Source organism: Thalassophryne amazonica, chromosome 12 (assembly GCF_902500255.1).
Source record: "Thalassophryne amazonica chromosome 12, fThaAma1.1, whole genome shotgun sequence".
NCBI lineage: Eukaryota > Metazoa > Chordata > Actinopteri > Batrachoidiformes > Batrachoididae > Thalassophryne > Thalassophryne amazonica.
In genome coordinates, this window is record NC_047114.1 from 23004356 (window position 1) to 23026208 (window position 21853).

At 38.7% G+C, this 21853-nt stretch overlaps 2 protein-coding genes and 1 long non-coding RNA gene across 4 annotated transcripts in view; all 3 read left to right on the top strand.

Annotated features, from left to right (window-relative positions):
* LOC117521616 (gastrula zinc finger protein XlCGF57.1-like) overlaps positions 1–21853 on the top strand; it is a 221262-nt gene that overhangs the window by 107665 nt on the left and 91744 nt on the right. The gene's annotated exons all lie outside the window — the stretch shown is intronic.
* On the top strand, positions 4377–21528 carry LOC117521632. Its single transcript, XR_004564002.1, has 3 exons — positions 4377–4387; positions 20205–20210; positions 21402–21528. It is a non-coding gene; the product is annotated as an uncharacterized LOC117521632 (long non-coding RNA).
* Positions 4916–17630, top strand: LOC117521622 (gastrula zinc finger protein XlCGF52.1-like). Of its 2 annotated transcripts, XM_034182958.1 has the most exons (3): positions 4916–5008; positions 16000–16181; positions 16266–17630. In XM_034182958.1, exon 3 carries the CDS (start codon positions 16268–16270, stop codon positions 17486–17488), a length of 1221 nt encoding a protein of 406 aa, XP_034038849.1. In that variant the 5' UTR covers positions 4916–5008; positions 16000–16181; positions 16266–16267; the 3' UTR covers positions 17489–17630. The 2 variants fall into 2 exon arrangements, with proteins under 2 accessions (XP_034038849.1, XP_034038850.1); XM_034182959.1 differs by lacking the exon at positions 16000–16181.

Genomic DNA, 21853 nt, shown 5'->3' on the forward strand with positions numbered 1-21853 from the left:
GTCACTGACCCTAAAGAGATTCCCTCCTTGGCACAGTGATCTATTTCTTTTTGTCTCTTTCTCTAAAATTGTATATAATAATCATTAGATTATTAATATATAAACCAAAATAAATTTAAGAAATATTACAATTTGAAAACAAATGCACCCAAACGTGATGACAGCTGCAACTGCTTAATGCTAACTTTTAACATTGAAAATGCCATAGACATGCTAACGCATTAGCATCGGGATCCGGATCGTATCCGGATCACCACTAAAACTTAATCACTTGTTCCTCTTGTTATTTCCAACCACTCCACAAAATTTCATCAAAATCCATTCAAAACTTTTTGAGTTATCCTGCTGACAGACAGACAAACAAACAAACGCGACCGAAAACATAACCTCCTTGGCGGAGGTAAAAAAGTTGTTTCACCAATCTCACCTACCTGCTTTTTTGAAACACTGTTTTTGAAATACGGGTTAAAAAGTTTGCAATCAAACTACCAATTGTATAATTCCTTGTTCAATCATACACTGTGTGATTAGATCAGCTAATCATTGCTGTAACTCTAGTGTCATCTGTTTCAAACAAGGCAAAAATCAATGGAAAAATACCTAAAAATAAATAAATAAATAAAATAATATTCTGGGCTGTGGTCAGAATAGAAGAAATAACTTTGGCACCATTTTTTAAGTTACATTAAAATAATTGGTGCTTAGCTTCTGTTTTAATTTTAATAAAATTGAAATTAAGTTATTAAAAGTTACATATACAATCACATTATTTCAATTTTGTTTCTGATTAATTGTTTCTGCCGCTTATCCAGGCCACAGTGGCAGTATACCATTCAGGTCATCTCATACTTTTCTATCCTCAACCAAGTCCTCTAACACTTCGTGACATATTCTGAGGTGTTCCCAAGCCAGCTGGGAGATATGGGCACTTTCACATTAAAGGGTACGCAGTGAAAAATGGGTATTTATAGTGACATTAATACCAATTAGTGACTAGATTGTTTATTTAATTTCAGTAATATTAGTTTCTTTTGCATCATGACCACACAGTGAATAATCATGACAATTATCTAAGCTCTGCCATGATTTGTTAAAAAGTTTTTAAAAGTATTTGTGAAATAACTGGAAGTATACCTGTTTTTTTGGGGGGGGGGGGGGGGGGGTAAATTTGCCTTTAAAAGTAAGTGTATTGCATTGTTACTAAATTTGAAAGGCAGGACTATATTTTATATATCCTCCTGACTACCAGGAAAGTAGTCAGGAGGATATATCTGGTAGTCAGGAGGATATTTAGAAAAAAAAAAACAATTTCAAGGTCACAGGGAGATATTCAAAATAATTTCATTGCCACCCTTGTTAGCGTGATATGTCAAGAACCAGTTGACCAATTTCATTCGTATTCAACATAAGGGTGAACTTGGGTGATCTCCTGACACCTGTCAGTTACGGTGGCCTTGGTTCAGTTTCAAGGTCACACCGAGATATTCTAGATATTGTCATTGCCACCCTTGTTTGCATGATATTTCAAGAACCACTTGACCAGTTTTATTCATATTTAGCATAAGGGTGTACTTGGGTGATTTCCCAACACTTTGTATTAATGATTTGTAGGTACGAGGGAGATATGTCATCTCCTGTTACTCTTGTTTAATTCAAATTCAAAAAGCTTCCTTTGTCTCCAAGGGGCAATTCAGACACCCAGAGCAGCAATATTACAAACAACAACAATAAATAAATAAAAAAGTTACAACAGTAAATAAATATCCACCATGTATACTAACTAATATGCTATTTTTAGCTATAAAAGTGACGTAACCTAAGGTGCTGCCTGAAAGTCACTCCACCTGTGTTTAGCTGCAGTCCACTTCCTGACTTACTCCAGGACACACAGTCAATCTGGGCTGTTTTTTTTTTTTTTTTTGGCTCCAGATGTAATATGGCTTTGGCTTTCAAATCAAATTCTTGAATTTTGCAGTCAGCAAATGCCAAAAAAATTCCTGAAATTATATAATAGTTCATTTTGACAGTCTAAGTGCTGTTGTACAACTAGAGGGCACTCATTGATGTGTGATGAGAGTTTAATTGCACTGCAAGCTATAAATAAAAAATAATTGTATTCAAATTTATTACAATAAAAAAATCTTCAAAAATATATAATAATACATTTTTCCAATCTAAGTGTTGTAGTACAATCAGAGGGAGTTCATTGATGTGGGATGTGGGTTTGGTTGCACTTCAAGCTATAAATAAAAAGTTACTGAGATTTTATAAAAATATATTGGAATAAAAAAATCCCTGAAATCATATAATAGTACATTTTTGAATCTAGGTGCTGTCATACAACCAGAGGGAGTTCATTGATGTGTGATTTGTTTGGTTGCACTACAAGTTATAAATAAGAAGTTACTGAGATTTCATTCAAATTTACGATGATAAACATCTTAAAAAATTATATAATTGTACATTTTTCCAATTTTACTGCTGTAGTACAACCAGAGCAATCTCATCGATGTGTGTTGTGAGTTTGGTGACACTACAAGCTATACATAAAAAGTTATTGAGATTAAGGATGCACTGATCCACAATTTTTCACTTCCGATCCGATCCCTGAATTTGGATATTTGCAGATGCCGATACTTTTTTGATCTGATACCAGAGCTCCGTTTGCTTTAATATTATTATCATGATTATTGTTGATTTTATCCACGATGGATTCTATCTTTCATGGAGTTATGGGGTAAAAACAGCAAAAACAAAGGACAAAGGTGACAAAGGTCACCATTCTTACCATTCTCAATTGATAGAACATATTGCTAGCATAAAGATAGTTGCTAACATGCATAGTTTTAAGTATCTTTGCATTCCGCGAGGTTATCAAATCGAGCATTCTAAACGCGGAAGAAGTTGATGAAAAACTTGTTAAATTTTTATAAATTTTGTTGGCAGCATGCTGTGTATTGTGCATGCTGTATCTGTTAGCCTCTATTTACATGGACCCTAAAAAAAAGGCCCTTCAGTTGCTCCCTTTTACATGGGCCCCAAAATCTTAATAATCTTACTGACTGAGAATCTGAACAGCTAAAAACACACACACCACATTCACTCACGCACTACATACCTTCTGTCCTGCAAGAATAAATTGCATATATGTGTATTAATGTTCATAAATGGTTCTGCCAGTGTGGCATTTACCATTACTATATATGCAGACAGGGAGGGAGAAAAAATGAACAGCTAAAAACAGCTAAAAAATAACTCATGTATCTGCAGTCAAAAAAATTGAACAGCTAAAAACAGCTAAAAAATAACTCATGTATCTGCAGTCAAAATGACAATGGTGGTAGTAGGTAGTGGCTAGGGATGAGTATCGAGTTCTTTTCGAGAACTGTTAAGGAATGATTCAAGCCACCGACATCAATAGCCTTTTTGCTTAATGATTCCCTGATCAGTCCTTCAGTGCGGCCGTTGTTTTGGAGGGTGTTTATTGGGAAAACTATCATTTCTTTACTTTAATTACAGACCCTGCAGCGGGTCTGTAATCAATCGCTTCTGTAACGGCTCCAATTTGAAGCTTGAACCAATGAAGCAGTGCCCCGCCCTGCTGCTTTGTTGGTTCTTTGCTTCGCTGCTTTTCAAAAGCGGCAAGTCCGCTTGTTAACCCCTCTCAGAGCCATTTAAAGATGTCAATCATGAATCACTTTTGTGCGGATTAAAGTCGCTAACTGTGACTCTTGTCTTGTTGCAGGCAAGAAACGAGAATCATCCTCAGTTCTGGTCACACAGCTTCAAATGCTGCACCGCTCTCTGCCAAGTCACGTTAGAGTCCAGTCGGAATTAATAACTTCAAAGCGAATCGCCGTTTTAAATCAAATGACACCTCTTTCCAGATGTTGTAATACAAACAATAAACTACAATTGACCAAAACATTTTTTCCTCCCAAAATGAGACGTTCTGCGTTCTTTATGAATTACGTTGATAGTGACGTGCAGCACAGCTGGCTGAGCTCAGCGCAGAGATATGGAGTTACATTCATGCCATTAATCTCTGAAAGGAAATGCTTTTGAGAAAAGCTACAGATTTTGTTTATTTCTATTTGTGTCCAGAGATCAAGGCTCAACCATGTAGAGTTTAAGTCCAGAGATCAAGGATCCAGTGACCAATTTCATATTTATTTAAGACTCAATAAAATGTTGTTGACATAGAAAACCTGTAAAGCCTACTTTTAGAACACAGAAAATTCACAAGAGGTATTGATAAGGGACTCGATAAGGAATCGGATCAGTAAGTGGAATTGATGATGCCATCGATATCAATAAAATGTTATCAATACCCATCCCGAGTAGTGACACCTCTGACACAACCCCCCTCCCCCTTTGTTTTATGACTGTAAGTTAAATTACATTTTCTAAACAGAATGGGAGTTGGAGTTAAGCCCCCCCAAACACACACACACACCACCGGATTTCTTATTAATAACCATATTTTAACTGAGTCACCAGTTTACATACTCCAATGTTCCAATGTTTTTGAAACATTATAGAAATTAGTAAAATTGCTTGTCAAAGCTTCTGAATGAGTGAGTAACTTATAATTTGGCCTTCCTACCTGTCTTCTCGCATCTACTGGATCATAATGTAAACCGAAGTGACGTCTGGTGTTTCCAAGGCTGGTGCATCTTCGGCTCTTTTCGTATAAATTAGAAGCAATCATGGAAACAGCAGAGTCAAAGGAAACAGATTATTTAAGATACATCTTGATTGAATGAATCATTCTTATATATTTCACCAGATAAGCAATGCCGTACAAAGTATGCCAAAAGAATACATGAAATAAGAAAAGTACATAATTCCCCAGCATTCCATGCTGTGAGATGATGCAATTTAATTTTTATCTTCTTTTGCTTTCTTCTGCTTCCAGCTCGCTGTGGATTGAAGAACAAAGAATTCCGAGTGAGGAAAACATCAGATCTGCAGATTTTCATCAGCTTTCAGTGTGCCTGTGTGTGAGGTTTGTACATAATTTAATCAGTATCTGTTTGTAACGCCACATGAACTGTAGGTAATTTTGTGCAAAGTGAGACTTTTAACCCTTTCAGGGTTTAACTAAATTGTTTCAATATTCTTTATGCTCATCCAACCAAATGTTAGCTGAGCTACAGTGCCTTGTAAGAGTACTCACTGTCTTGGGCTTTTACACACATTTTAATTTGTTTATGCCATTTCAAACACAAAAGGAATTCTGGCTTTTCTATATTAAATTTTCAAAAATGATCCTCCTTAAACTCAAACTGAAATCACATCTCTACAATTTAATAAAATAAATAAAAATATCAAAGCCAAGAAGATGGGTTGCATAGGTAATGAACCCCTTAGAATCTTCTTCAGCTGCTTGGGTTAGGGGTTCAGATCAATCATTTCCATCTCACCCCATCCTGTGCATCTTCCTCTGTCACGCCAACCGCCTGCATGTCCTCCCTCAGCATGTGAATGAATCTCCTCTTTGGTGTTGCTCTTCTCCTCCTGCCTGGTGGCTCCATTCTCAGCATCCTTCTCAACTATGTACCCTGGGTCCTTCCTCTGCATATGTCCAAACCATCTCAATCTCACCTTTTTTACTTTGTCTCCAAACTGTCCTACCTGTACTGTCCTTCTGATATGTTCATCCCTAATCCTGTTTATCCTCATCACTCCCAATAGTGCAGCAGATAACTGAAATAATCATGCAAATGGTGATAAAAGCATCAAATTCAGCATAACTACTCCTTAGACACTCCTCTTTTGAAAAAACGATGGGTCAGTGTTATTTTGTACAGGGGTCAAAAGTTAAAGTTGCTCCAATTTTGGTAAAAAGTGATGCAAATTATTAGTTGAGTTAATAGGATTAATAAGTGGAATAGTGTTGACAGTGTCGAATGCTTGGTCTCCAAAGTAAGGTAAACAAGGTCTACGTTTATTGGCTTCTGTGACATGTGACATACGAGGGCTGTCAATAAAGTAATGGTCCTTTTTATTTTTTCAAAAACTATATGGATTTCATTTATATATTTTTACGTCAGACATGCTTGAACCCTCGTGCGCATGCGTGAGTTTTTCCACGCCTGTCGGTGACGTCATTCGCCTGTGAGCACTCCTTGTGGGAGGAGTCGTCCAACCCCTCGTCGGAATTCCTTTGTCTGAGAAGTTGCTGAGAGACTGGCGCTTTGTTTGATCAAAATTTTTTCTAAACCTGTGAGACACATCGAAGTGGACACGGTTCGAAAAATTAAGCTGGTTTTCCGTGAAAATTTTAACGGCTGATGAGAGATTTTGAGGTGATACTGTCGCTTTAAGGACTTCCCACGGAGCGAGACGTCGCGCAGCACTCCCAGGCGCCGTCGTCAGCCTGTTTCAAGCTGAAAACCTCCACATTTCAGGCTCTATTGATCCAGGACGTCGTGAGAGAACAGAGAAGTTTCAGAAGAAGTCGGTTTCAGTATTTTATCCGGATATTCCACTGTTAAAGGAGATTTTTTTAATGAAAGACGTGCGGACGGGTCCGTGCGTCGGGACGCAGCCGGCGCGGTGCGGCAGCACAGGAAAAACACCTCTGTGTTGATAACCATTTGTAAAATCCAGGCGGTTTTTGATGGCTTTCAGTGGAGTGAGTATATGAGAAATTGTTTAACAGCTGGACATGTTCCAACTTGTCCTTAAGGCTTCCAACAGAGGTGTTTTTCCTGTGGCGGAGCGTCGCGGTGGCTGCGAACCGACGCTGCAATCAATCAACAGTTTTCCAAGTTCCAACTGCAAGCTCCAATCTGTAATTTGGCATTAGACTTTTTAATCCAAAATTGTAACCCTCAATTTTAACTAAGAGTTTTTGAATATATGATTTTATGTACAATTTTCTATTTTACGATTCCACTATGAACTTTTTACATACATTTCAGTGTTATTTTTAACTATGCATTTTAAATACAGATTAATGAAATAAACACTTTAAAGATAAAAAGTGTTTATTTTAAAGTGATCTTTATGTATACACTTCACTTATGAAATAAAATGCCGTTATATCCATTTATTTCTGAATATAGCGAAATTAAAGTATAATATTTGTCTAAATTGTCTTACAAACATTATGTCCAACTAAACATTTCTCATGCTGAAGTGGAGATTACAAACAAGCAAATGTTTTGTGAAGAAATCTGCTAACTAACTCAGGTTTGGATGTCTTGAATCGATTTTAACTAGAATCTTGCAGTAATACAAATATCCTGATCGTATTCACGATTATAGTTATTGAAGTAACAAATAAACTAGAACTTTTAGCTCAAACTTACCAACAATGGCCCTGCTTGCTCCCACTGCACTGAATAGGTGTGTCATCAGTGCAGCATGAACGTTGCAGGCCAAATCCCTGTACAATGCCTCCATCTAGTGACCATTTAGGGACACTACACTAAATAAAGAGGTAAAACAAGAGGAACAGGTGAAGATTAAAGAAAGAGGTTTAGTTATTCTTTTCTTATTTTTCTTCTTTGGTTTGGCCACAACACCTACCGACTTTCATTTCCCTTCTCTCCAGAGCGCATCTCCAGCCTAGTCTCAACCTGGTTTTGTCTCTCACTCCATATCACTGTGTCATCAGCAAACATCATAGTCCATGGAGACTCTTGTCTGATCTTGTCCGTCAACCTGTCTATCACCATTGCAAATAAGAAAGGACTCAAGGGCCAATCCTTGACATAATCCCACCCCCAGTTTGAATGAATCTGACATTCCAACTGCACATCTCACTATTGTCACAGTGCTCTTGTATATATCCTGCACCACCCTCACATGCTTCTTTGCCACTCCAGACTTCCTCATACAATACCACAACTCTTCTCTTGGCACCCTGTCATACGCTTTCTCTAAATCCACAAACACAATGTAAGTCCTTCTGGCCTTCTCAATACTTATCCATCAGTTCTCTCAAAGCAATCATTGCATCTATCGTGCTCGTTCTTGGCATGAAATTGCATCTTCACCTTTTTTCTCAGCTTACCTTCTATGAGTCTTTCTTATAACTTCATGCTCTGGCTGATCAGCTGTATGCCTCTATAGTTGCTGCAGTTCTGCACATCACCCTTATTCTTTAAAACAGGAATCAGCATACTTCTTCTCCACTCCTCAGTCATCCTCTTTCTTCCAAGATTTTATTCAACAGTCTGGTTAGGAACTCCACTGCCATCTCTCCTAAACATTTCATGCCTCAAATGGAATGTCATGTGGACCACCTGCCTTTCCAGTCTTCATACTCTTCATAGCTGCTCTCACTTCATCCTTACTAATCTCTTGCACTTCCTGATTTACTCTCTCCACATCATTCAGCTTTTCTCTCATTTTTTTTTCATTCATTAGCTCCCCAAAATATTCCTTACACCTTCTCAACACATTCATCTCATTTGTTAGCACATTACCATCTGGATCCTTTATCGCCCTAACCTGCTGCACATCCTTTCTAGCTTGGGCCCTTTGTCTGGCCAGTCAGTACAAGTCCTTTTCTCCTTCCTAGTGTAACACATGTAAATCATCGGTTTTATTGCCAGTTTTCTTCAGACAAGTCAGGGGATGGATAAATTTACTTTTCCAGGTCACTGAATATGTCTTGTACTTCATTTACATCAGTCATTAAAAACACAAATAGTATGGTACTGTATGGTGTTTGTATTTATATTGACAGTTGTCTTCAGACAAGTCAGGGGATGGAATCATGTACACTTTCAAGTCACTGAATATGTCTTTTACTTTATTTACAACATGCCAAATACTTGCATCAAAATGATTTGTGCTTTATAACAACAAAAAGTGAAAGCTTGACCCCTGATCTTGACTGAGGCGTAAAAATTGTTCAGATGTAGCCAGAATTTGTCACTAGGCGCATCTTGTTTTGTGTTGTTGGATTTATTGTAGCCCAGAAACAGGTGGTTCCTCTGTTTTGTCACACACGCATCTCTCAGAACCTGCAGCTACTGCACGCAGTTTCCAAAAGATTTGTTGCAATGAAGCCCTATGGCAAATGTACTTCAGTAAAAAGTACATTACTCGCTCAAAAAATGACTCAAGTAAAAGTATAAATACAGATTTGCATAAGGAAAGTGAAAAATACTCATTAACAGTGGCCAGCATCCAGCACCCCTTTAAAACAAGGGGTAAGGCAAAGGGGTGTGTCTCTAGCCCTAAGAATTGAGACACTCCTACGCCTTATGGGGGAAAAAAAAAAACTGCCCGTCTCAAACTGCCATCTTCACTGTTTGTCAACATGGCAACCGAAGCGCAGCTTGTTGCAGTAGCCTGTTTGCTCTTTTTATTTATTCGCCTTTCTGCGAAAATGCAAAGAAATAGAAAAAGTTGCAGATTTCTTCGACGCATCGCAATCATGTCGGAGAATTTTGTGGTATTAATAATCAATTTAATTAATTAGTAATTTATAATAATAATATAATTAATAATAATAATTAATAATATTAATAATGAATTAGTAATTAATTGTTAATAGTAATAATAATTAATCATTACTAATAGTAATAATATTGTTAATTGATTAATTATTAATTCATTAGTAATTAAAATAAATAAACTCTTGAAATATATCAGTCTGTGTGGAATGAATACAAGTTTCACTTTTTGAATGGAATTACTGAAATAAATCAACTTTTTCATGATATTTTAATTATATGACCAGCACCTGTATGTATCCGACCTTTTTATTTTTTTCAAAAACCTGATGGATTTGAATCACGTGTGCTTGCATGAGCCAACCTTGAACCTTTGTGCGCATGCGTGAGTTTTTTCACGCCTGTCAGTTGCGTCATTTGCTTGTAAGCAGCCTTTGTGTGTGGATGGTTGTAGTCTCTCGTCATTTTTTCTTTGCAAGGAAAATGGCGGAACGACTGGAGCAGCGCGACTGCATCAAATTTTTCCACAAAGTGGGCGACAGCCAGGTGGAAACCATTCGGATTATTCAGACGGCTTTCGGTGACAATCCTCTGGACATCACACAGATTAAGGAGCGGTAAAACCGGTTTAAAGACAGCCGCACAATGGTGGAGAGCGCGCCACGCTCCGGGCGGCCATCAACATGCTGAAATGACCGGATCATTCCAAAGTGAACGCTGTGGTGATGTGGGACCGTCGTGTGACTATCCAAGAAATTGCGGAAGAGGTGGACATCAGCACTTTTTCGGCACATTCCACTGTAACAGAAGATTTTGCCGTGAAAAGAGTGGCGGCGAAATTCATCGGCACGAAGCTAATGGCGCAGCAAAAGCGCCACCGTGTTGAAGTCTCACAGGACATGTTGTGACATGTCCAGCTCCTCCACAATTTCTGGGATAGTCACACGACTGAAAAGCCACCCAAAGCCGTGTAAATCTTCCGAATGGTGGACGAGCTGGACATGTCACAACATGTCCTGTGAGGCTTCAACATGGTGGCGCTTTTGCTGCGCCATCAGCTTTGTGCCGATGAATTTCGCCGCCACTCTTCATGGCAAAATCTTCTGTCACAGTGGAACGTGCCGAAAAAGTGCTGATGTCCACCTCTTCCACAATTTCTCAGATAGTCACACGACGGTCCCGCATCACCACAGCGTTCACTTTGGAAATGATCTGGTAATTTCAACATGTTGATGGCCGACCGGAGCGCGGCTCGCTCTCCACCGTTGTGCGGCCGTCTTTAAACTGGTTGTACCGCTCCTTAATCTGTGTGATGGCCAGAGGATCGTCACCGAAAACCGTCTGAATAATCCGAATGGTTTCCACCTGACTGTCGCCCAGTATCTGGCAAAATTTGATGCAGTCACGCTGCTCCAGTCGTTCCACCATTTCCTTGCAAAGAAAAAAAGGATGAGAGACTACACCCATCCTCACACAAAGGCTGCTTACAAGCAAATGACACAACCGACAGGCGTGAAAAAACTCATGCATGCACACAAAGGTTCAAGGTTGGCTCATGCAAGCACATGTGATTCAAATCCATCAGGTTTTTGAAAAAAATAAAAAGGTCGGATACTTTTCTAACAGACCTCGTATGTTATGGGATGCATCTAGTTCTGTTAACCTTATATTTCTTTTTCAAATTCTCCCATTTTTTGCATCCAGCCCTATTTCCTTTAGAAATTTCCTTGACAAAAATAATAGCAGTCTATTAGGGCATCAGGTTATGTGTTACACATATACATGTGTGTGTATATATTTTCCAAACTCCCATTGGTGAAACTTCTCATTTTCTGCCCGAAAGCTTATTAGGAGACGAGTGTGCTCAGGGCTCCCTGTTTGTTTGCAAAATACACACGTGTTACAGACCTTGAAATCCAACAGCAGGGATCAATATTATCCGGAGATTTATGAACATACAAATTAACATGCTTATCTTTTATCATGATTTTCTCCGTTGTGAGATATAAAAGTGTCTTAACGCCTCAGCACGAGCGAAGTTATGATATTCAGTCACAACGACAATATATGCAACTTGCATCTAGCAGCATACACGTTGCTGTCATAGGCAATTGCCTGTAAAGTTTTTTGGCAGGTTCTAACTTTATAATTTGTAATGAAAGCTGCTTACAATTTGTGCGACTCTTTCGGCGCCATGTTTGTTTCTTTGGAGACAGCGGTAAGCTCCTCCTACCCCTCCAAACGGAGTGTGCATCCAGATTCATTCCATTTGAAGGGGTTTGTAGCCCTCTGCCTACCCCTCTGCCTTGCTCAAAAAAGAGAATTGAGATACCCCTCTGTCTCTCATGCCCACGCAAAACGGAGGGGAAGGGGAAGGGCCAAGGGGTAGAATTGAGATTATGTCCTGTCAGTATAGCAGCTCGAGCCAATCGCAGTATTCATAGGATGTAAGGCAGGGTAAACCCTGGACAGGATGCCAGTCTACCGCAGGGCTTCAACTCTGCAATTAAAGGTAATAGTTTCCACAACAAGGACAGATCTTTATTGTTCATTTCAACTTCACGGTGTTGTACAGATGTAAAATTACAAAACTATCATGGTCTAAAGACTTATGGACTTGAGTTGAAAATGACAAAACCATGCATTTACTATATCTCCCAAATTGCAGTCAAAGCCTTTTCCACAATAATCACAATATGACTTTATCATCTATTTGATAAACATGACATGTTTAGCCGCATGTTCTCCTTGAATTGCTGGCTGTCTGAGTGGTGTCCAAAAAATGAGGTGGGCTTCATAGATAATTGGCAAAGCTTCTGGGGAAAACCTGGTCTTGTTAGGAGAGACGGCATCCATCCCACTTTGGATGGAGCAGCTCTCATTTCTAGAAATCTGGCCAATTTTCTTAAATCCTCCAAACCATGACTATCCAGGGTTGGGACCAGGAAGCAGAGTTGTAGTCTTACACATCTCTCTGCAGCTTCTCTCCCCCTGCCATCCCCTCATTACCCCATCCCCATAGAGACGGTGCCTGCTCCCAGACCACCAATAACCAGCAAAAATCTATTTAAGCATAAAAATTCAAAAAGAAAAAATAATATAGCACCTTCAACTGCACCACAGACTAAAACAGTTAAATGTGGTCTATTAAACATTAGGTCTCTCTCTTCTAAGTCCCTGTTAGTAAATGATATAATAATTGATCAACATATTGATTTATTCTGCCTTACAGAAACCTGGTTACAGCAGGATGAATATGTTAGTTTAAATGAGTCAACACCCCCGAGTCACACTAACTGCCAGAACGCTCGTAGCACGGGCCGAGGCGGAGGATTAGCAGCAATCTTCCATTCCAGCTTATTAATTAATCAAAAACCCAGACAGAGCTTTAATTCATTTGAAAGCTTGACTCTTAGTCTTGTCCATCCAATTTGGAAGTCCCAAAAACCAGTTTTATTTGTTGTTATCTATCGTCCTCCTGGTCGTTAGTGTGAGTTTCTCTGTGAATTTTCAGAACTTTTGTCTGACTTAGTGCTTAGCTCAGATAAGATAATTATAGTGGGCAATTTTAACATCCACACAGATGCTGAGAATGACAGCCTCAGCACTGCATTTAATCTATTATTAGACTCAATTGGCTTTGCTCAAAATGTAAATGAGTCCACCCACCACTTTAATCATATCTTAGATCTTGTTCTGACTTATGGTATGGAAATTGAAGACTTAACAGTATTCCCTGAAAACTCCCTTCTGTCTGATCATTTCTTAATAACATTTACATTTACTCTGATGGACTACCCAGCAGTGGGGAATAAGTTTCATTACACTAGAAGTCTTTCAGAAAGCGCTGTAACTAGGTTTAAGGATATGTTTCCTTCTTTATGTTCTCTAATGCCATATACCAACACAGTGCAGAGTAGCTACCTAAACTCTGTAAGTGAGATAGAGTATCTCGTCAATAGTTTTACATCCTCATTGAAGACAACTTTGGATGCTGTAGCTCCTCTGAAAAAGAGAGCTTTAAATCAGAAGTGCCTGACTCCATGGTATAACTCACAAACTCGCAGCTTAAAGCAGATAACCCGTAAGTTGGAGAGGAAATGGCGTCTCACTAATTTAGAAGATCTTCACTTAGCCTGGAAAAAGAGTCTGTTGCTCTATAAAAAAGCCCTCCGTAAAGCTAGGACATCTTACTACTCATCACTAATTGAAGAAAATAAGAACAACCCCAGGTTTCTTTTCAGCACTGTAGCCAAGCTGACAAAGAGTCAGAGCTCTTTTGAGCCGAGTATTCCTTTAACTTTAACTAGTAATGACTTCATGACTTTCTTTGCTAAGAAAATTTTAACTATTAGAGAAAAAATTACTCATAACCATCCCAAAGACGTATCGTTATCTTTGGCTGCTTTCAGTGATGCCGGTATTTGGTTAGACTCTTTCTCTCAGATTGTTCTGAGTTATTTTCATTACTTACTTCATCCAAACCATCAACATGTCTATTAGACCCCATTCCTACCAGGCTGCTCAAGGAAGCCCTACCATTATTTAATGCTTCGATCTTAAATATGATCAATCTGTCTTTATTAGTTGGCTATGTACCACAGGCTTTTAAGGTGGCAGTAATTGAACCATTACTTAAAAAGCCATCACTTGACCCAGCTATCTTAGCTAATTATAGGCCAATCTCCAACCTTCCTTTTCTCTCAAAAATTCTTGAAAGGGTAGTTGTAAAACAGCTAACTGATCATCTGCAGAGGAATGGTCTATTTGAAGAGTTTCAGTCAGGTTTTAGAATTCATCATAGTACAGAAACAGCATTAGTGAAGGTTACAAATGATCTTCTTATGGCCTCAGACAGTGGACTCATCTCTGTGCTTGTTCTGTTAGACCTCAGTGCTACTTTTGATACTGTTGACCATAAAATTTTATTACAGAGATTAGAGCACGCCATAGGTATTAAAGGCACTGTGCTGCGGTGGTTTGAATCATATTTATCTAATAGATTACAATTTGTTCATGTAAATGGGGAATCTTCTTCACAGACTAAGGTTAATTATGGAGTTCCACAAGGTTCTGTGCTAGGACCAATTTTATTCACTTTATACATGCTTCCCTTAGGCAGTATTATTAGACGGCGTTGCTTAAATTTTTATTGTTACGCAGATGATACCCAGCTTTATCTATCCATGGAACCAGAGGACACACACCAATTAGCTAAACTGCAGGATTGTCTTACAGACATAAGGACATGGATGACCTCTAATTTCCTGCTTTTAAACTCAGATAAAACTGAAGTTATTGTACTTGGCCCCACAAATCTTATCAGGATATGTCATTCAAAGCGCATATTAAACAAATATGTAAGACTGCTTTTTTGCATTTACGCAATATCTCTAAAATTAGAAAGGTCTTGTCTCAGAGTGATGCTGAAAAACTAATTCATGCATTTATTTCCTCTAGGCTGGACTATTGTAATTCATTATCAGGTTGTCCTAAAAGTTCCCTGAAAAGCCTTCAGTTAATTCAGAATGCTGCAGCTAGAGTACTGACAGGGACTAGAAGGAGAGAGCATATCTCACCCATATTGGCCTCTCTTCATTGGCTTCCTGTTAATTCTAGAATAGAATTTAAAATTCTTCTTCTTACTTATAAGGTTTTGAATAATCAGGTCCCTTCTTATCTTAGGGACCTCATAGTACCATATCACCCCAATAGAGCGCTTCGCTCTCAGACTGCAGGCTTGCTTGTAGTTCCTAGGGTTTGTAAGAGTAGAATGGGAGGCAGAGCCTTCAGCTTTCAGGCTCCTGTCCTGTGGAACCAGCTCCCAATTCGGATCAGGGAGACAGACACCCTCTCTACTTTTAAGATTAGGCTTAAAACTTTCCTTTTTGCTAAAGCTTATAGTTAGGGCTGGATCAGGTGACCCTGAACCATCCCTTAGTTATGCTGCTATAGACTTAGACTGCTGGGGGGTTCCCATAATGCACTGAGTGTTTCTTTCTCTTTTTGCTCTGTATGCACCACTCTGCATTTAATCATTAGTGATTGATCTCTGCTCCCCTCCACAGCATGTCTTTTTCCTGGTTCTCTCCCTCAGCCCCAACCAGTCCCAGCAGAAGACTGCCCGTCCCTGAGCCTGGTTCTGCTGGAGGTTTCTTCCTGTTAAAAGGGAGTTTTTCCTTCCCACTGTCGCCAAGTGCTTGCTCACAGGGGGTCGTTTTGACCATTGGGGTTTTTACGTAATTATTGTATGGCCTTGCCTTACAATATAAAGCGCCTTGGGGCAACTGTTTGTTGTGATTTGGTGCTATATAAATAAAATTGATTGATTGATTGATATTTATCAAGTATAGCTTTGTAATATAATAGATGTTGGGACTTCATATTAAAAATGAAGCAGCAGTACAAATGACAGGAGCTGACAGACTGACTGCTCTCAGCTCTGATTACTTATGTAACTTCTGTTCTGTTGTATACTAACTAAATGAAAGTTGTGTGAGAGCAAGCATGTAGGCATCATGGAAAAGGAAAAAAAAACTTCCTTGGGTGTTTTTTTGTTTTGTTTTTTTTCTGACTGTAGGAGGAAACGTCAAGCAGACCGGACTCAGAGAGATGACTGCTTTAGCCATAATAACAAGCAAAAACATGAAATAAACAAAGCACAAAAAAGGCAAACATGCAAAACAGATCATGATGGAACTCAGCATTCCGGTAATTGAGTGACATGAGTGTCATCAACATCAGTTCCATCAGTGCAATGAGGTCAGGTCACGCTCACCACTCTTCTGCCTCATCTTTATTGTGATGCTGTTCTTCATGTTAATATTTTGATTACTTAATTTGCAGACATGCTGGACCTGGTAAAAAAAGAAGAAATCCTTCCTGAACAAAAGGAGTTGAATCTGAGTGTTGACCAGAAGGGCATTAAAGAGGAACAAGAGGAACTCTGCACAAATCAGGAGAGACAACTACTTGACCAGCTGGAACAGGCTGCTGTCACTACGATACCCTTTACAGCTGTTCCTGTGAAGGCAGAAAATGAAGAAAAGCCATTGACATCACAGGGTCATCAAACCTCAGGTTTTAACTGCCTAAACAACAGTGATACTTCTGTTGGCAATAGCAGGTGTAATGATGCTAGGAAGCAGTTTAATTGCTCTGAATGTGGAAAAGCATTTGGTTATGTGAGCAACTCAAAGCAACGCAAGAGAATTCAAGCAAGTGAGAATATCTTTAGATGTCTTGAGTGTAATAAAAGGTGCACACACATAGGTAATATGAAGACACACTCAACCAGTGATACAGGAAAAAAACTATTTGGCTGCTCCGTATGTGGTAAAAGATTTGGGCAAAAGGGCAATCTGTATACACACATGAAAATTCATACAGGTGAAAAACCATTTGTCTGTTTTGAATGTGGTAAAATATTTGGACAGAAAAGTTCACTGAACAGACACATGCAGAGTCATACAGGAGAGAAATCATTTGTCTGTTGTCAATGTGGTAAAAGATTTGGGCAAAAAAGCAGTGTGAAAACACACATGAGAATTCATACAGGAGAAAGACCATTTGTCTGTTCTGAGTGTGGTAAAATATTTGGACAAAAAAGCTGTCTGAAATCACATATGAGGATTCATACAGGAGAGAAACCATTTGTATGTTTTCAGTGTGGCAAAAGATTTGGGCAAAAAAGCTGTCTCAAAACACATATGAGAAGTCATACAGGAGAGAAACCATTCATCTGTTCTGAGTGTGGTAAAATACTTGGACAAAAAAGCGCTCTGAACAGACACATGAGAATTCACACAGGAGAGAGACCATTCATCTGTTCAGAGTGTGGTAAACGTTTTGGGCAAAAAAGCTGTCTGAGCAGACACATGAGAATTCATAAGGGAAAGAAACCATTTGTCTGTTCAGAGTGTGGTGAAAGTTTTGGACAAAAAAGATGTATGTATACCCATATGAAAATTCATACAGGAAAGAAAATAGATGGCTGTTCTGATTGTGGTAAAACATTTGGGCGAAAAAGTGATCTGAACAGACATATGAGAATTCATAGAGGAGAGTAACAAACTAAACTACACCACTGTAAATTGGACCATTGAAGAGAAGAAAAAGATCTTTTACTGCTTCGCTTACTCAAGGCATGAGAAGTGGTGCAGAAGGAAAAAGGCAGTAATTGAGGAGAGGATAAAAAGCGGATTTACCAACTGAAAAAGTAATGATTTGTCTGTTCGGAGCGTGGTTAAAGATTAGTGTGACATACCAACACAACACAAGAGTTTCTAGAGTAGCGATATTATTTGGTTGTTTTTAGCATGGTGAAATATATAGAGGAAGAAAATCAAGTTTAATTCATCAATTTATACATGAGAAAAAAATTGTTCTCAGTGGAGTAAATGAAATATGAATGAAATAGAAGTGTTACAACAGAAATCATTTAATTGTTGTTCATGTGGTACAACATTTGGAGGAAAAAAGCAAGCTCAACACATGCCAATTCATACAGGAAAAAAATACATTTATTTTCACTGTGTTTAAAGATTTTGGCAGGGAAAAAAAATGGAGTGTTCGTACAGGAGAATACATTTTTCTGTTCTGAGTGTGGTAAAATCTATGGGAAAAAGCTGTTTCAAACATGAGGAATTAAATAGGAGAAGAACCATTCGTCTGTTGTGAGTGTTGTAATAGATTTGAATGAAAAGCTAATAGAACATATGAGAATTCATCCAGGTGTGAAGCCATTTGGTTGTTCTTCATGCCCTAAAATATCTGGAAAAAAATCTTGTTCAACACCTGTCAAGTCATACATGAGAAAAATCATTTGCCTCTCTGACCTACATATGCAATTTGACCACCAATGGCCTTTTTGAGATGGCTTTAAATTGTGACAAAAAGCAGTCCAACGCTGCATGTTCCTAAAATGAACATGCAGGGTTGAAAATGACAGGACCCTTGTCTTATCTGTTGTTTTACTTGGGGTCAACACAGCAGCTCCAAGGTGGATCTGCATGTTGATGTGGCACAAATTTTCACTGTATGTCGTTCCTGATGCAACTCCACATTACATGGAGAATGAGTAGGGGTGGCCTTGAACAGAGAACCTTCCACACTAGAAACAAGCACATTTAACCACTTGTCCACCACCCCTAATGTGATCCATATATGTTAATTTAATAATATCCTGGAAATGCATGTTGTAAGTAATCATGAAATGCACAAATGTTGTGATTGCCCAGATTAATTTTCAGAATACCATGGCTTGAGCTTATTTAGAACTGTGCTGTCAGTGCATTTATCCAAGTGTTTCTTTGAAATGATGAGAGCCCACAGGTTTGTGTGATCATGGTTGAATATGCTTGTAAGAAACTAAACACACAAATGGTGATTTTGCCTTATGAAGATATTTCACACAATAAAATTTGTGTTGACCTTCAGTGTCTTTTATATTTTATTTTATCAGTACCACATTACACAAGAGGTTGAGCTCACTCATAAATATGGGTGTCTGCTTAGTGACTCTGTCTCACAGATGTTTTGAATCCAGTCCTGACAGAATGCAAAGTTTCATGACATACACTCATTGTTCTGCATGTCTCTTAACAAATGTACTGTTGCATGCATGAGCACTTTGTAAGATACTTTTAAAATGACATGTTTCTGACAAGTTCAGGTTTTAAAATGTGCTTAAATCAGTCTGTTGATACAGTAAGAAAATAGTCTTAAACCCTTCACTGAGACCCCTTTGGAAGCTCCAAAAAAGCAACACAAAATGCAATAACTTATTTTATGTATCTTGCATATAATCTGGTAAAGTTCATGTGTTTGACAAACATTTGTATCATCAGTCATGACCTAATATGATATAAAGTGGTCATAAACAACTAAATTCACATCTGGATTTTAATCAATACTATTTTTTTCTTCATTTTGATAAAATTAGTCATTTCTTTAGGTTTGATGACAAACACTCATGTGGCCCCTCCTCAGAGGAAGAGGTAATAACTGCTGTTAAAATTTATTTTAATCACCTTTATCACGCTACGCTGTAGGGTGTTAGAGGGAAGGATGGAAGTCATGTGATCAACCCTGAGTGCACTGCATCTCATAAAGTACATGATGGATTTGAACAGATTTTGTGGGGAAGTGGTGCTTTGTGTCAGGAAAGACTCGCATTTTGGCTGTGAGCTGTATTTGCTTTAAGATACATATTTAATTTCTGTTTGATTTATTCACCTTTTTGCCTTATGATGTCACAAATTGCTGATTGAGGAGAAAATATGTTTTGAAAGAATATGGTTGAAGCACCGGTTGTGCCTTGTGGAGGTTTGTGTTCGACTTAGTGCCATAGTTTACTCTGCTCCTTTGTTTGGCTTTGGATCTTTTATTGTGACTTATTGTTCAAACGTTGATCTGAGTGCTCTAAATGTTTGAACTTGACCAACATATTGGCACCGTTTTGGGACACATAGATGACTGTTCACGCAAGGATTTGTTTTTTTTGTGACTAATGCGCTGTGACAAATTAGTCTCCAGACTTTGAGGATCCCTGGCCTTGAGAAGTTATGTTAATTTGAGAAGTGATAGCCAATTTTAATGGTAAAATAAAGAAACACACCAACAATCAAGTTTATTTGTAGTAAGGTGTTTTTTCTTTTTTGTCTGTCACAACGTGTTTTTTCCAACACAGCAAATGAACAAAGGACGAGGCCACAAAGAGAGAGAGAAAAATTGTACATAACAAAAGTGAAGGCATTCTTTAACATTACTTCCTGTGAAAAACAGTTTATTGTCTTTGTGAGTTGAGATCAGAAACAGCCAAATGATCCCCAGGCTGAAGACATTCCTCTGGAGGGAAAACAGTCGGGCAATTTGACCTTCAGGCTTGATAAGCCTGTAATGTGGTTTGAGCAGTGAAAAACACTTTTAACAGTTCCACTTGAACAACCAAATCCCAATTATGAATTAAGAATATTCACTGGCCTCTGAAATCTTCAGCTTCAACTACAAGGCACGCATCTGCTCCAACATGTCATCCAATTTGCGTCTGAGTTCAAGAGTCATTGCATTCTGAGAATGCACTGCCTTGCCAACCTCGTTAATCATGACGGACAAACGAGGGGCCGTGGTTCTTGATGCCGCCGTCTTGCCAATTTTCCGGTAGATCAGGGCAGCACATAAGCCAAAACGTACCAGCCCCGCTACCGTGAGACCAAAAATGAATAAATCCTCGATGTCCTCAACGGAGAAGGGCGCCAAGCATGCAAAACGCCAAGACCCCCAGGAGTTGAGAACATAGCCTGCAGGATACATTCCATCTGGGCAGGTAGGATCCCCTGGTCCTGACCTTCTTGTCGAAAATATGATATTGATCAGCTGGTCTCTGATCAGAGACCAGCTGATCAATTCCATGGTTAATCCAATAGTAGTCCAATAGATCTGATATCCAATATAATTTGAGGAATTCACAGTCTGGTGAAGTAGGGACTTGAAGGTTAAAGCAGAGAACAGAGATAAGGGAGAGTGGAGGAGATGCGATCACCCTCGTCGGAGTCCCAAGATGATTATACGCCTCTTGTTTTTGCATTTTAAATTGGTTTATATTTTTAATTCATTTTAAATGTAAACATTAGCATTTTCGATCAACAGCTTCTCAATATCTTTAAACACAGTATCTTCTTCCACCGCTTAGTCCAATTAAGGGTCGCGGTAAACACAGTATCTCTGGTTTGAATATCCCATCTTTTTATTTTGAAAACAGGAAGTTGGTGCTCGACGTAGCCGTCTACAATCACCGCTTGTTTACTGTAACGTCTGCAATACGTGCGCACTTGAAATGTTGGAGTGGCTTGCTCAGAGTCGCTCTGGCGAACAGGACGTTTACCCGCAGTAAAGAAGAGAGTAAACCGAAGCGGATGTCTGTCGAATATCTGTCGATTATCCAACGTAAAACTAACTAACTTCACCTCGGTCATTTGGGAGAGTGTATAAGCTTAATACTGCTTATATGTTGTTCAAATTCAGCCAGAAGTCCGTGTAAATTCCCTTTAAATACTCTACATTTATGAAGATGGAATTTACCAAACAATATTAAAACGTTGATAATGTATTCGATGATCTCTCCCACGTTTTATTTCTACAGCATCTGTGATAACGTCATGTTGTGCAAATTATATTCAAATTAGATGATGACGTTATTAGCGACTTCTGGCGACTTTTAGGACAGCCAATAGCTACTTTTCTTACTGAGGAGTTGGCAACACTGGTTGAGATCGGCATAGCCTTCTACTAGTGATGGAAATTTCGAGGCCTCATGAACCAATGAGCCACTTCAACACAACTGGCTGAAAATTGACACACTGCTTCGAGGCGTTTGATACAGTTTGAAGGGTGACATCTGCTGGACATCTGCTGGATTGTTTTGAGAATTACCC